Source organism: Gossypium hirsutum, chromosome D10 (assembly GCF_007990345.1).
Source record: "Gossypium hirsutum isolate 1008001.06 chromosome D10, Gossypium_hirsutum_v2.1, whole genome shotgun sequence".
In the NCBI taxonomy this organism is placed as follows: domain Eukaryota; kingdom Viridiplantae; phylum Streptophyta; class Magnoliopsida; order Malvales; family Malvaceae; genus Gossypium; species Gossypium hirsutum.
This window is the reverse complement of record NC_053446.1, coordinates 67,346,076-67,363,319: the sequence shown is the minus strand read 5'-3', so window position 1 is coordinate 67,363,319 and position 17,244 is coordinate 67,346,076. Positions and strand designations below refer to the sequence as shown.

Below are 17,244 nucleotides of genomic sequence, written 5' to 3'. Positions count from 1 at the left end.
GAAATTCTATTAAACATGTATGCATATAGAAATAATGTATTTAGAATACAAATTTGTGTTTAAAAAGAACACAAATAAATAATGAAATGTATAAAAATAATAAAATTAAAATGTATAAAAATATCAAAAATAAAGTTTTAATTGAGTAGTAAATTAAAGGTTTTATTATTGCAATTGGTTTAGGTTTAAATTCCACTATATGTATATTTTATTTGCTTTTTAAATAAAAAACTAAAATACACTCAAATAATATAATTTATTTTAATTACGGAAGGACGTTGACAAAAAGATGACAAAAGACCCCTTTTTTTGTTGTGGCACAAAGATGCATTAAATACATTAGATTCTCTAACCCTAACATTGACAAACATACCCTTAAAGAGAATGATGTGACTTGAGTTAAGTTTGGACACAAAAATTCTCTTGCAATCTTTTTGCACTCGTCAGACTTCAGTGTCGCGACACCAGGTGTCACGACATTCATGGCAGTGGGCATGACCTTGGCTTGGGGGTTCTTGGTGTCACGACATAGCCTTACTATAACACCCCTAACTCGTATCCATCTCCAGAACAGGGTTACGAAGCATTACTAGAATAATCAGATCAATATCCAGACATTTCATAACATTTTACAATTATATCAGAAATCAATAATACATAAATAATTTTGTCCCTTATACTAGCCCTCAAGGCCTAAAATATGTCTTAGAAACGAGTCGGGATTAAATCGGTTACTCAGAGAATTTTTCGTGAAACATAAAAATTTTTCCTAAGTGCAAGGGACACACGGCTAGAACACACACCCATGTGCTAGGCTGTGTGTCACATACGGCTGAGGTTGTAACACCCCCTAACCCTAAACCGTCACCAGAACAGGGTTACGAGGCATTACCGGACCTATCAGACAACTTACGAATAATTCATAATTAAAATAACATTCATAGTATAATTGAATAATTAAATCCTTATGATGAACTCTCACAGTCTAAAACATGTATTAAAGTAGAACGGAACTTGTTGGAAAAATATCTTTTAATAAACTTGTCTTCAGTTTCATGACCCATTTGAAATGCGACTCGGGCACCCTCACTTCTAATAAATGCGAAGCTAGTTGGAAACTTCCGCCTCCTTCCGACCCAGGTCTCAGAACACGTCCTCTCTCTCTCTATATATAAAATATTTTTGTATAAAATATTGTAAATTCCAAATAAAGCAAATTATCAAAGTTAAGAAATTACAAATGTAATTGTAACCACTTGATATTTCTATTCATAGTTGGCCTTTTAACATTTTATTTAATCTTCCTTACCTAAGTAATTCAAATGAAAGTGTAATGCTTTACTATATGGACGATTTGTGTTTTACTCTTATTGTATTAATTTTTAATTGTATTTACGTTTTAAATATTTTGAGCTTATAATAAAATTTGAGGATAAAATGAAGTAATTAGTTAGTAGTTTGTGAGTGTATGATTACATAAACCAGAAATGTATTTACGTTACACACACATACACCGCAAAGGTGTCCATTTGAACGTGGATTAATTATCCCACATGAAATATAGTAAAACATTACACAATTACATTTGTAATTTCTCACCTTTGATAATTTGTGAGTTGTTTTCGATAATAATAGCAACTGTACATTTATATTTGATGAATTTACAATGTAACTTTATTGTAAACCAAGTAATTTACATGGTTTGAATTTTATATTATCATTTAAAATTTCAAACCATCACCAAATATAAATATACACGTGGGTTTTGGGTTGTGAACAATTGTGTAATATGATTTGCAGTCCTCAAGCAATCCTTGAAACTCAGCTCTTCTAACTCCAGCCAACAAAGACAAATGCAAGATACAGCTAAAGGAAGGAACATAGGAGACGACTCGGGTCGGTCATATTAAACCATCAGACGAGGGAGGAAAACGTTGAGAAAGATAATTTTTATCAATTTAATTTTTATTTTTTTAAGCAAATTGCTTGCTTTTAACCGTAAAGTTAACTAAAAAGATAATTTTATTAAAGATATTGGTGTAACAACATGTATGACAATCAACATATATTTCATGTTAATGTGACATTATTTATCATATATACTATATCAATAAATAATTTAAAAATATATAAAAACTTCATAAAATCCAAAAAAAAAAATATGAAGGTTATGACAATGCTTAAAAAATTTTATATTTCCTCTCCCATCTTTCTCAACGTTTTCCTCCCTCATCTGATGGTTTAATATGGCCGACCTGAATTTAAGGAAACTTCCGAGGAGATAGTTAACTGGGTCGAATTCTAAAAATTCAATAAATATAACCCTCAAAATTTACAAAAATTTATTAATTTAGTTCTAGTCTTGAAAATTTCAGAAAAAGGAAAGATATTTTTAAAATTATATAAAGGAAAATCCAATGGCATCTAACATTTTAAATTCTTTTCTTCTCTCTTCACATTTCAAATTCTATTATTGTCAAATTTTAGCTTCAATTCATTATTGCTACAAAAATAGCTTTTCATTGCATTCCAACGGCTGATTTCCACAGCTAGCCTGGCATTTCTCCGTGAAATTGAGCTCATCCTAAAATTTGAGGACAAAATAGAAGGGAGAGGGAAACGGTTTTTCATTGCTTCACGAGAATCGAGGCTTTTGGATAGAATTACTTAGTTAATAGGTAAGGAAGATTAAATAAAATGTTACTAGTTATAGCTCCAGTATCTAATCAAACATGTAAAGAATATGTTTTATATTCTCTAAATTGAAATGTAATTTCAATATCTGTGCTATATTTCCTCGACTGGAAATTTGAAAATGTAATTACATCACTTGTTCCAAGTTTCATTTGTTGGATTATTATCGAAATTTCTATTTCTTCCGTTCTAGTGTTTTTAGAAGATACAAAGTTTCTACTTGGTTATGTGGAAAAATAGGAATATGAACTGTTTTCATTCCTATCGGTGTTGAAGATATAGAACTTTTACTTGGATTTTCTTCATCTTCTTGTATTTGAGTAATTGAGGGTAAAGCCAAATTATCATTTGTCTTTGTTATAGCTATATTTTTAAAACATAATTTATCACCGGATAACACATATTCTATTGTACTTACGGGTTTAGAAGTACTTGTACTACTTATCCTATCTATCATTCAATCTCCTAGTATTGATAGATCTCTTAAATGTAATAATTTTGGTTGCATTTCAGTAATAAATTTATTAGGTTCAAAGAGTTCAATAATTTTATTATTAATTTCTTTAATTTCTAATTCCGTTGTATTTGTATATTTTATATATATTTAAATAATTGAAATGGCTCGGCTTATAAGGGCTTGGCGCTGGTGTTTTTTTTCTCTTATCTTTTTTTAGGCTTAAGAAGATTTGGTTGGCGTCAGCGTATCATGGACTTCACAAATATATTTCATGTAATGTTTTACTGGTAGACTACCACGTCCATTTGAACGTGGATTAATTATTCCACATAAAATATAATAGGGTAAATTATTAAAATAGTCACTTACGTTATCATGTTGTAACATTTTAGTCACTAAGCCATTAATTTCCGTTAACAGTGTAACAGTAAGCTGATGTGGCACATTAAATCATGATTTTAAATGAAAATTTTAAGTTAAATTATAAAATTGGTCCCTATATTTTTTCATTTTAAGAAATTTAATTCTTTTCTTTTATGTTCTTTTAATTTTTTTTCTTTTATTTTCCATTCTTTTCTACTTCTATCTTTGTTTTCCTCCCTTCTCCATTTCTTTTAATGTAGTTTTTTTTATATTTCCCATTTGTTAAAATTAGTCCCTATACTTTTTTTCTTGAACAATTTAATTTTTTATTTTTATTTCTTTATTTGTTAAAGCAAATTATCTTTGATTAAATATCCTGTGTGTAAACCCAAATATCGTTTTTGATCATTGCAAGATGAATAAAATCGATCTTATTACATTAATCAATACCAATTCTTCTTCAATGTATAATAGAACACTAAGCTAAATTCTACCAAAGACATTAATTTATTTACCAAATTGGTGCCAAAAACTAGAAATCAAGTTAACTCTAATGGGATCAGAAGGGTTAACCAATATTATGAAAATCTTGATTGAAATATCAGGTCCAAGCAATTCTATAAAATCACCATAATAATCTATTTTTGGATCCTTTGTATAGCATCAACAATAAGTGTAAAATATCAAAAACCCCAATTCAAAATTTGTTACAATAAGCAAAAAAAAAAAATTAAAAAAATCTTTATTCTAGATTTTCATTGAAGAGCAATACAAAATTGTTACCCTAAGTTGAAAATATATTAAAAATAATCAAAAGGAATATTAAACAGAACGTACAAAAAACACCCAACATCAAAATAAAAGTATAGAGACTAGTTTTAACAAACGGAAAATATAGAAAAATTATGTTAAAAGAAACAGAGAAGGGAGGAAAACAGAGGGAGAAACAGAAGAGAATGAAAAATAAAGAAAAAAAAAGGAAAGTTAAAAGATTTTGTATTGATCTTCAACGAAAACCCAGAATATAAATTTTTTAATTTTTTTTTTTGCTTATTATAGACAATTGTGAATAAAAATAAAATGTTCAAAAAAATAAAACTTTAGGGACTAATTTTAATAAATGGAAAACATAAAAAAACCATGTTAAAAAATAGAAAAGGGAGGAAAATATAAGGAGAAACAAAAGAGAATGGAAAATAAGGAAAAAAAAGTTTAAAAGAACAAAAAAAAATTTAAATTGTTCAAAACGAAAAAATATAGGAATCAATTGTATAATTTAACCTAAAATTTTCATTTAAAATGATGATTTAATATGCCACATCAGCTTACCGTTATATTGTCAAAGGCAATTAACGGCTCAGTGACTAAAATATTACAATAAAATAACGTAAGTGACTAAAATGTAACCCGAGATAAAAAAAAAAGTGACTATTTTAATAGTTTATCCAATATAATAATAGTCCATATACTAAAACATTACACAATTACATTTGTAATTTGCTTTATTTGGAATTTACAATATTTCATGGGGGATAATTAATCCACGTTCAAATGGACGTGGTAGTCTACCAGTAGTCCCAATGTCCTAATCATTAAATATAAAATACGACCTTTCCATTTGAACCCACTTATAGTCAAATAGACAACCACGTTGATTTGAGACTACTGGTAGTCCCTCCGTGTCGATTTGAGACTACCACGTTGCCGTTTTCTTTGCTAAACTTTCCCACTTTTTTATGGTACCATTTGTCTTAGATTTTGTTGTGTTTTTTTACGTAAAGAGTAAAACACAAATAGTCCATATAGTAAAGCATTACACTTTCATTTGAATTACTTAGGTAAGGAAGATTCAATAAAATGTTAAAAGGCCAACTATAAATAGTAATATCAATACTACACCAAAACAGGTCTTTAATGACGTTTTTAATTTATTTTATTTGGAATATCAATACTTGCAAGTGGTTACAATTGCATTTGTAATTTCTTAACTTTGATAATTTGCTTTATTTGGAATTTACAATATTTTAAAACAAAATATGGGTTAATTCATCTTTCATCCTCACTGCAGGTTGGATTAATTTGGATCAAGTAAATCGGATCGGATCCTTTTATAGATGGAGAAATTTTGGATCAATCAGAATTCATTATTTAATTTAATTTAGAAAGAGATAAATCAAGAAAATTAAATCATTTTAAAATTATTTTTATAAATAAACCATATTCTTTAAAGATTATTTTAAACTAATCATTCTTAATTTTAAACAGATACAATATCATTTTGTATAAATGTTTCTTATTTTTTATGTTTAAATCACGTATAGTAAATTTATATGGATCTGATTAAAATTAAGAATGATTAGTTTGAGTCTAATGTAATTCAACTTGAATTATAATTAATATTAGAATAAAAGTTTAAAGATTGATTTGGATGTAACTTTGATGGATGGTGATCATAAAAAAATGTTTGGAAAGAGAATCAAATTATGATTAGTTGTTGTGGTAATAATATATAACAGCAAATATCCGTCCTTAAACTTAGCTCTCTCAAACCTAGAAATCTAAAAATGGTAAAGGAGAGGGCTTTGCAGCTGCTGTCCAACAAGTTGAAGAGTTTGCTACAAAAGAAGAGAATAAAAGATGTTGACAAAAAGATGATAAAAGACCCCCCTTTTCTTGTGGCACAAAGATGCATTCAATACATTAGGTTCTCTAACCCTAACATTGACAAACCTACCCTTTAACAAATGCGAAGCTCATTTCTAATAAATGCACTCGAATTTAAGGAAACTTCCGAGAAGATAGTTAACCGGGTCTCACAACACGCCTCCGTTAACGGGGTCTCAGAACAAGTCCTCTCTCTCTATAAGAAGGAACCCATACTTGCATCAAAGGGAAGAAAGATGTCTCCGGGACACATTCCATCGTTAAGGTCTCTTAGCTCTTCACTTCCCCTTTTTCATTCTCCACTTTTTAACGTTATAAACAATCTATCTTAACGGTTGTTTGTTCGTTGGCTTATCGCAGGATTAACAGCAACAACAACAGCATCACTAGTTTCAGCTTTCTGATGGGTGTATTCCTAGTTCTTATGAACCTCAATTTCCAACCCCTGCGTAATATTGAATCTCCGTTTGAGACCCAAGGTGTAGTCATGCCCATGTTCGTCATCTGTATGCTCATCTACTCCATAACTTTCTGCACTCCATACTTTCCTGAAGTCATCAATCCCATCAACCTCCTAGCCAGATGTCTTGCCACGGTTTTACTTACGTTTACCCTTTTCCCGCCTCTAGGCTGGCTCATTCTTTTCATTTGGACCATTTACTTTTTTAAGCTAATATATCGTGCAATTCGAAATGTTCGTCAGCAATGCCATGCAATTCCATCTGCGTTCGATTTATTCAATCAAGTAGTGTTCGGTCGCCATGCCCACCATAATGAACAAAGGTTGTAATTCATTCTCTCTATCACCTCTTCATGCATGTTTATACTATTTCTCTATTTGAGTTTGGAATAATAGTTAACTCGTCACTAACTTAATAAATAATATTACTGTTTTTGTATTATTATATTTAAACCCAAAATAAATTCAAATGGCAACACTTGGGTCAAGATGTGAAAAGATTCAGTTTCACCATTTCAATCAAACTCTTAACTGTTTTTTTTATTAGTGTGTTCAATCTTTTTAATAAATGTTTGTGTAGCCAAAATAACATATGTTCTTGTTTTTTTTTAGTGTAGCAATGGTAGCACAGTCAACAACAATTGTCATGCTAGTTTGGCCTTTGCAATAGTTGTACTCCTCCCTCTCATTCCACTAAAGTATCCTCAGTCCACGAAGCCACTTGAGACCCACAACGCCATCATGTCGATATTTATCATCGCCACACTTGTTTTCGCTGCAGCTTGGCAAATCGAACATCATCTTCAAACCAGCAACAATAACTCATCGATTCACCGCCTCATAGTTACCAAAATCAGTCTCTTTAGTGGAAGCCTCGCCGCCGTTTTACTAGTATTGCTTATCTTCCCAGCAATTGGGTGGTTCCTTCTTCTTGTTTGGACCCTCATCCTTATGAAGCAACTATACGAGGCATGCCAAATGCTCCGCCGGCTGTATCATTCAATTTCCTTGGTTTCCTACGTGTTCAATGAAGTATGTGGCCGACGTGCTCATCTAAGCCGAGGAAGAAATGGACTGATAGCTTAAGTAATTATGCCTTATTTGTTTGGACTAGTCAATATTATCGGCTACCTATGTGTACTATGGAGTATTTGGTCATTACAGTTTGAGTTATGGGTTCGTTCACGGTTACGCTTTAAGTAATTAGAAATATATGATAACATTTGAGTGTTTAGAAATAATTTATTATTATTAGTTAAAAAATTATCTGTTAATAATTTATTTCTCTGAAAAAAAGATTATATGAAACAGTGACGTCACGTCATCTATATCCCTTTTTCCAATAGCTTTATGCTACATCAGCATTTTTATCTTAAAAAATTTAAATCCAAATTAAAATCCTGAAATTCAGGATAAAATTATTGATATGACATAAAACTATTAAAAAATAATAATATATCTGTTTCATACAATCATTTCTCTTTCTTTACCTAATGACAATAACATTATGTCTGAATGATAATAGATCAATTTTAATATTATAAATAAGGCCTTCTATCTCATTTCCTTAATTAACGATATGTTTACATTACACCCCAATTCAGTGAGTTTTGGTAATAACATTACACAGTTGGCTGGTAATAAGTTACACCTTTTGGTGGGTGGCTGGTAATACATTACACCCCAGTTCAGTGAGTTCCTTAATTAACGGTATGTTTACATTACACCCCAATTCAGTGAGCCTTGGTGGTTGGCTGGTAATACATTACACCCCAATTCAGTGAGCCTTGGTAATATATTGATTACAGGATTATTCAATGTGAAAATGCATCAAACCATTCCGTGCTCCCCCACTGAATGGTGATTCAAGGAATGGGTGGAATAAACATCTTTAACTGCTTAATCTCAATTTTATCATATGATTAATTCTCTTAAGCTTATTAATGATCTCTAAGTATCTTTCAACAATTTTTTAACTGCCACGTCAGTTTACTGTTTGTGATTTTAACAAGAGTGATAATAATCAAACTATATATATAACATGATTAAATTATAAACATTTTATTTTAGATGCTTAAAATTTAATAATTAAATCTATTTTGATATATATAATTCTTTGAATTTAATAATTAAATTCATTTAAATCCTTAAATTTGAAGTCCCATAAAATTTGGGACATCAACCTTTTACCTTTGTCAAGTTTTAATGTGACATTATTTTCCAGGGGCATAATCAAAATAGAAGACTAGCTATTGTGCGACCTTATAGCCTAGCCCATAACTAAAGCTTTTTGGGCCAGTTGACTTTTTGGTCAAACAATAATTTGGGTAGTTTTTAGCCCAACCAACAATCAAGAATCAACCCAAATTATATTCATTTTTAATCAGAAGTCCTTGAAGCTTTTGGATCCTTTTTTTATTTAGGAATAATTTAGTCTTTGCTTATTATAGTGGAAAAAAATTGGAAAAATAAAAAATTAAAAGAGTAAAAAACTAAAATAATTGAGAAAAAAAATATTCAATCCATTGTTTGGCGGAGTTGAAAAACGGAAGGAAAGAAAATAAAACATTAGAAAAATGCATAATTTTGAATTGGCATACACATCTCTGACATTTTTATTTCTCCTCATCTTTCCAATTTGAAATGATTGATTTTTATAGATTAAGATGGAAAACGATCATCCCTTCTATTTTCTTCCCTCTCGCGTTTCTTTCTAACCAAACATATTCAAAATTTATTTTCCTTCCGTTTTTCCACTCCTTACTCTCATCTCTCTACTTTTCTACCCAACCAAGCACATCCTGCTTTAAACTCATATCTTAATCACCCCTAAAAATTAATCAATAGGTCAATGCATCTTCCATATGGAGTAAGAGTGGGGTAACTCAATAGTAAGATTTTTATCAACAAAAATGGAATTTTATTTAATGAATGATACATGATTCTCTATGAAAGCAAGAGAGGAATATTCTAGGGAAATTATCTAATAAATTATTAATAAAAATTTTAGACTTCACAATCAATATCGGAAGACAACACATACTTTTTTAAATATGTGATAAAAAAATCAGACACGTAACAATCTTTAAATCCTATTTATAGTTAACACATCAAATACTATCGAGTAATTCAATTTTCACAATAATATTATATTTAAAAAACAAAACAATGAACTTGGAAAAAAAGAAAAAAGCCTTCACATGAAAGATAAGATCAAGTGGGGTAATTAAAGCATCCATGCCTTGCCTTGCTTCATCAACTTGTCTCCTACCTTACCCTAATGTGTTGGGTACATTAATATTGTTTAGTAGTTTATGATGACACTAATGTGTTTGTCTTGTAATATAAAAAACATGTTTCATTATTTATATTTATTATTAAATAATGATGGTTTAATATTATATTATTAGGTATGTGGAATATTTTATTGGAGAATAGTATTTATCATTACCTAATACATCTCCAAAAAGTTTGTTGGGTCTTAATTTGTTGTTTTAATTTTGAAAAGATTGGGATTTTGACATTTTTCACTTTCCCTCTTTATTTACCTTTCTCTATTTTAAAAAAAATTAAAAAATATATGATGTTATATGATAATGACATAATCAGGGGAAGGCAGAAAAGTTTTTTAGGGGTTGAAATTAAATTTTAATTTTTACTATAGTAAAAATATAAATTCACTATTTGAATAGTCTATATCTTTATAATTTTTAAAGGAATAAATCAATTTTTTATCATTTTTAGAGGGCTAAAGTGTAATTTTATATTTACTAATTTGAAATTTTAAAAAGCCTAAATGGAAAATTTTCATTTTAGGGGGTCCGGGACACCTACCAACCCCTGACTACGCCCCCATAAATAATGTTTGTTTTCTTTAAAATGCTAAGGGTTTTTTTTTAAGGTTAAAAGCTTAGAAAATTAAAGAAATAAAATTTAATGATTGAATTGAGACTTGTTCATTTTAATTAATTCGACCTGATTAATATAAATTTAAATAACTAAAACTTGATTTGATTAAGTTTGAAATAACTTTAAAAAATTGAACCTCAAACTTAAATAACTTGAATTGAGGAGTGGAGCTTAAGAAAATCCCTTCAAAAGCTTGAAAAATTGTTATTAAATTATTCAAAATATTTGAAAACTTTAATTAAATCTCTAAAATTTTAAAATATTCTCCATAAACTCTTTTTTTTTTGAAAAATTCCAATTAAATTCCTTAAAAATTAAAAAAAATTAATTAAAATTCCGAAACCTAATACTACATTTCATCATTATCCGAACTAAACAACCCAAACTCGAAATAAATATAAAAAAACCCAAAATCCGTGGATGCTAGATTCAATCTCACATTACCATTATGAACTACATCTTACCCATTAAAGACTTGGAAAAGAAATTTGACCAACCTCTTCGCTAGTTAGTATTGGTTTAGATTGACACAAATGAGTTGGATTTATGGCCAAACACATTGTCCTATATTGGACCAACTCACCTACTACATAATTGAACACCCCCTTTTTTAGGTTGGAATTTTGGACACCTAGTCTAATTTAGTGTAATATGACATTTATTCAAATAATATGTTAGTTTTAAGCATTTTATTAGTTGGTTACCATTCACCAAAAATTCAAAATTAGGGTTTTTCAATAGTACGGGATAAGGGTAACACAATTTAAACTCATACCAAATAGGTATCTGACAATAATTTTAATCAACGGTCCATCCAAATCAAAACTTTCGTTTATAATACAACGACTAATTTTGGGTGATATTTGAAATCTAAAATAAAATAAAATAAAAAATCCTTTTAAAAAAGGAAAAAAGTGAAAGGTGGGAATAATTACAAAAGGGGAAATAAGTGGGGGAAAATAAATTAAAATTCAAAACATACTTTTATTTTTATGGGTCACATGGAAAAGAAACTTAAAAAGTGAAAAAAAAAGGCAGTGTTTGTCACACTATTCATGGTGAAAGAAGATAAATTTCATCATGGCATGAGCTAGAATTTTTCCTTTTTAATATTATTATTCATGTGCCCAAGACCCCATGAAAAGTAGGTTGCACCAATAAAATAAATAACCAATGGGCCCCCACACCAATATTTTAAGATTTCGAGTTCGAGTTTAAATTCGATTTGAAAATTTGAGTTTAATTAAGTTTTAATTTTTTTACTTGAGCTTAATTTAATGTGAAATCAAATAATTTGGGTTGATTTGATTAAGTTTATTTATATATTTTTCTATGTATGAATTTGAATTCTTTATGCTGCTAAGGGAGAGTAATTTTCAATTAAAATCGAGAAAGTCAACTAAATTGACTCAATCGATTTTTTCGATTTTGGTTTTGACGGGTTATGCGATTTTTCTGGTTATGGGTTCAACTTTGTTGGTTATTTTAATCAATTATCGATTTTTAAATTTTCTGACGGACTTGACCTAAAAAATAAACTTAATTTAATATATTTTTAATGATTTAAAATATATTTATATTTTATTCAAGTCCAATAATTAAAGTCGGTTAGCCTATCAAACCAATCGATTCGATTATGTTAATTCTTGAACTTTAATTCGTCCAGTTAAGTACTCAAATCGGTTTAATAAAAAAAAGATCGAAAAACCGAATGTTCTACCCTTTACGTATAGCTCAAATTTCAATGTGCTTCTTAAATAGAATTTGATTTTTTTAAACAATCTTATTATAGGTTCTGATCATATCAGATCTTTTTGAAGCAATGCCTAAAACTATCCATAACCCCTTAAACAGAAGGATAATGTGCTTCAACACACTCGAACACACATCCTCCTATATCGATAGCAATACCCATACCAATCGAGTCAAGACTCAATCGACAATTTGATTGGTTTATTAGATTGAACTATAAATAGGGTAAAACAAATCCATATTTAATATTTTTTTGTTAACATTAATCTCTACAATTATAACAAAATGTATTAATAAAACTTTAATTATGAATCCAACTTCCTTATTATAAAATCTCAAGATTTGGCAATGATGAATGCATTAATTTCTCTCTTTAAAATATAAGATAAAATTTGACTCTTTAAATTGTTTTCTATAAAAAATGGGGGGAAATATCTCTTTTCCTTTGTTTGGAAGCTTTCATTTTAGGTTCAAAATTCAAACATTGATTATGACACTTTATTTTTTAAAGGTTTAATGACATCAAGTTACTCTTTTTTTGTCTTTGGTAATAAAAATTTATTCCCTAATTTAAAATTAATAAATAAAGTTAAAAAAAATCTTGAAGGTAAAAAGTCAAAAAAGCAAAGTGAAATAAAAAGGAAGTGGGCAATGAATATGTTATGGTCCTTAAATGGCCACTTGACTTTCAATAAATATATATATCCTTAAATTAATTAAATATTAAATATTAATATTGTGTCAATTAGATTATTTTATAGTAAATGTTAATTTTAGTATGACGTATAATATATTTAAAATACGTGGATTAAAATATAAAAATATGGACCACATTATGTGTAATTTGATCCATGTATTTGTATTATATCTCAAAATATATTTAATCAGTGATTTCAAAATTGAACCGGGCTAGTTCGATCGGAAGTATAGATACAGTATAGATCAAATTGCTTGGGAACCAATAACAATCAATAGTTAATTTGGTTTTATGAATTTTTAATTGTTTGTTTAATTATTATTGAATTGGAAATTAAATCGATCCAACTGGTTGAACCAAGCATCAATGGTTTGACTCAAGGTTGTTTGAATAAGACTCGGTCTTTGATTCAACTATTGATTCGGTTTCAAAAACTTTGTGTTGACTAGTTCGACCACCTATTTAATTTTTTTTTTGATACAATGTTTAGAACTAGCCGTAACTCATCTTCAGTGTATTTGAACTCACATCTTCTTCTATTTACAACAATGTCAATATCAACCGAGCTAAGAGTTGGGTTTTAATTAAAATAAATTAATTTAAAAGCTGGAAGAAATATGTAATTAAGAAAAGAACAATCTTGACATCCACGTGTATGAGTCTGATTCATCCACGTTTCTAAATGATAAAAAAAGGGCCCACAGGAAAACAAAAAATTTGAAAACCCAACTTAAACCCTTGTGTCAGCCCCGTCCAGTTTTCAAAGTTGGTAATAAGGCACATCTCTCTCTCTCTCTCTCTCCTTTGCCTTTCAAGTTTCACACCCAAAAAGAAAAACAGAACATGCAGAACCTGAAACATGGTATTTGGTCCATGTCGTTTTCCACTTTTGACCCTCCAAATTCACTTAATTTCCACACTTACACCTCCTAAAACCACACTTGGGAGAGGGGGAGGGTAATTGCTGTTTCTATTTTTTTTTCAATGGAGGTGAGCTTCGATGTTGAAGCTGTAATGGAGTTTTTAAGGAAAAACGGCTTAAAAGAAGCCGAGAAAGCTCTTCAACAAGATATGATAGAGAAAAACGAAGATGGGGAAAAAATGGGTGCTTTTGATTTCGAGAAGTTCTTGTTCCCGATGCCACCGCCGGTGAGGATTCCGGCGACAACCCGACGGTCGGAGGAGGATGAGAAAGAGAAGTCCGGTGATGGGTGGGGTTCCGATGGCGATGAATTCGTTAGCTTGAGGTCTTCTTCTAGTGATGTTTGCTCTTCAGGTAAGGCAAAAAAACATGAACCTTTTGATTTTTTTTAAAATTTTTTGTTTGATTTTTTTAATGATTTGATTAATTTTGGTTTTCTAAAAATTTAATCTTAATTAACATATATTGATCTTAAAATCGAAATCGATACATATTCAGACATGGAAAGGACTAGATTGCTCTTTGATCTAATGTGTAGGGACTTATTAGCTCATTTTTTGAGTAGAGGGGTAAAATGTTATCTGACTCCTATTATAGGGGTCTCTATGATACTTTTACCAAAACATTAGATGTTGTAGACTTGTTTCAAGGGATTTTGTAACACTGAAATTATTTGTTGTTGTTGTTGTTTTGGTTATATTTTTCAATGTCTAGGTGGCTGCTGGGGATGAATGTTAGTCCAATTGTGTAAAAATTTTCATTTTTTGCAGAATTTGTGAATCCATATGGACTTAATTCTGCATCTCAGGCCAATTCCGATACATCGTCGGATCGATTATCTCAATTCGGGACGGCTCGGGATTATCCCGATTTCGAAATGCAGAACGACTTGTTTTGGCATGAGGAGAAAGATGAAGATGACTTCATGACTCCCTGCTTCGCGGGGTCGGACTTCTACGGCTGTCCGAGTCAAGATAAGTTTGTCACGACTTTGGAGATGGAGAAGCAACGTGATAATACATGGAGTTCGTATGACAAATCCGAAGGATTTGGAACTGAAGATGGCCTTGATTACTTGGACAAGCCGTGCCTTTTTAATATGACCGGTATAGACGGAGAAAGTGATATTCGAGTTATGGATTATTATTGTTTCGATAAATGTAACGGGCTTGAAGGTGACAATGACATTGTACCGGAGTTGAAGGACTGTGCTTACGATGAAAATCTTTTGAACTTTGGCTGTATAGGCTCGAAAGGAACCAATTTTGATGATTTTGAGGTAAAGGTTGCTGGTGATGTTATCACGGATTATAATGGAACTTCCGAATGTATATCGAAAACAAACCATTACACGGCCAAAAGGGGTTCGAATGATTGGATTGAGGGGTTTATAGGTGATTCCGATTTAGTGAACAAGATTTCCGAGAAAAGTTTATCGCCGGATACAATTGATACTAACGAAGTTGAAGATGGAGAACTCAATGAACCTCAGGTTGCTACAAATGAAGAGGGTGATGCTACAGACGAACTTCTAATGTACTCGAACGAGGATGAATATGAAGAATTCAACTTACGAATTGTTCATAGGAAAAACAGGTCAGTGCTATACTTTTTCTTGCATCTTCCGTGTTAAGCAATCTAGTACGAGTTTGAATTAGATATCGCATTGCAGGTTAATACGACCTGCTTAATCCGTAAAACTCGTGAATTATGCCGTGTGCAGGACCGGATTCGAAGAAAACAAGGACCTGCCTATTGTGCTAAATAGTGTCATTGCTGGAAGATATTACGTAACAGAATACCTAGGTTCAGCTGCTTTTAGTAAGGTCGTTCAAGCGCATGATCTTCTTACGGGAATCGACGTTTGTTTGAAGATCATTAAAAATGACAAAGATTTTTTCGACCAAAGTTTGGATGAAATCAAACTTTTAAAGCTTGTTAATAAGCACGACCCCGGAGATGAGTACCACATTTTGCGCCTCTATGACTACTTCTATCATCAGGTACCCCATGTTGTTCCGAGTTTCTCGAGAAACCATTTTGTTAGTGTTTGTTAATACTAACGATCTCTTTATGACTTATGCAAAATCGATCTAGGAGCATCTTTTCATCGTATGTGAACTCCTCCGAGCAAACTTGTACGAATTCCAGAAATTCAATCAAGAATCCGGTGGAGAAGCTTATTTTACGATCAGCAGGTTACAGGTTTGTTCGAACCGGCTAGCCCAGAGTTACTTATAAGCGATAAGGCTTTGGGTATATATCGAGTAATTTGCTGTTTTTATTCTCTTGGACAGGTCATAACTCGTCAGTGTTTGGAGGCGCTTGATTACTTACACGAGTTGGGAATTATTCACTGTGATCTAAAACCTGAGAATATTCTTATCAAAAGTTATAGAAGATGTGAGATAAAGATTATTGATCTTGGAAGTAGTTGTTTCCGGACCGACAATCTATGTCTATATGTTCAATCTCGCTCGTATAGAGCCCCGGAAGTCATCCTTGGCCTCCCATATGACCAGAAGATTGACCTCTGGTCTCTCGGATGTATCCTTGCCGAGCTATGTTCTGGGGAAGTATGTCTAAGATTTATCATAGATTCGATTCGATGATGGATTTCAACTCTAACCCATTACTCATTTTAAGTACATGTATCCTTTTATAGGTCTTGTTTCCAAATGATGCGGTTGTGATGATCCTTGCACGGATGGTTGGAATGCTCGGTCCTATCGATATGGAGATGTTGGAGAATGGGCAAGAGACATACAAGTATTTTACGAAAGACTACGACTTGTACCATATAAACGAGGTCCGTTCATCGTTTTCCTTCCAATGATAGAACTTGTCTTATTGGACTTAGACCCTTTTTTTTTTCGCCTATTCAGGAAACGGACCAACTGGAGTACATAATTTCCGAGGAGTCTTCGTTGGAGCATCATCTTCAAGTATCCGATGTATTGTTTGTCGATTTCGTTAGACATTTGCTTGAGATGAATCCTCGAAGGCGGCCAAATGCGAGGGAGGCATTAAAACATCCCTGGCTTTCTCACTCGTACTAAACCGGAACTCGCCGAATGGCTGGAGGAACGACAATTTCGGTGTGTATATTACACATTCATCGATCGATATCTTATGAGCTGAGTATATTTTCAGATTTCAATTTTGGTTTTATGTATAGTGAAAACAAAAAAAAAACGAATCACACTTCATATTTATTCACATTTTTTTTGTACAAAACAGTTCACCAAGTCCTTTTTTTTCCCCAATCCTCTACTTTGTTTTGAGTGACAACAAAAAAGATGCAATAAAATCATTTTGTTCATTGA

At 31.0% G+C, this 17,244-nt stretch overlaps 1 protein-coding gene across 2 annotated transcripts; it reads left to right on the top strand.

Annotated features, from left to right (window-relative positions):
- The first annotated feature begins 13,741 nt into the window (after positions 1-13,741).
- On the top strand, positions 13,742-17,244 carry LOC107931838 (serine/threonine-protein kinase ppk15). Of its 2 annotated transcripts, none has more exons than XM_016863793.2 (7): positions 13,742-14,272; positions 14,689-15,514; positions 15,642-15,921; positions 16,016-16,123; positions 16,216-16,494; positions 16,584-16,727; positions 16,804-17,244. In XM_016863793.2, the coding sequence occupies exons 1-7, from the start codon at positions 13,981-13,983 to the stop codon at positions 16,975-16,977; spliced, it is 2,103 nt and encodes a 700-aa protein (XP_016719282.1). In that variant the 5' UTR covers positions 13,742-13,980; the 3' UTR covers positions 16,978-17,244. The 2 variants fall into 2 exon arrangements, with proteins under 2 accessions (XP_016719282.1, XP_016719283.1); XM_016863794.2 differs by having other exon boundaries at positions 14,093-14,272; positions 14,633-15,514.

Bases quoted from the DNA above. Each gene is read 5' to 3' on its own strand.
- LOC107931838 (XM_016863793.2), top strand. From the start codon at position 13,981: ATGGAGGTGAGCTTCGATGTTGAAGCTGTAATGGAGTTTTTAAGGAAA. The intron at 15,515-15,641 runs GTCAGTGCTATA...TGCCGTGTGCAG, and splicing joins ATTGTTCATAGGAAAAACAG to GACCGGATTCGAAGAAAACA. The intron at 15,922-16,015 runs GTACCCCATGTT...AAATCGATCTAG, and splicing joins ATGACTACTTCTATCATCAG to GAGCATCTTTTCATCGTATG.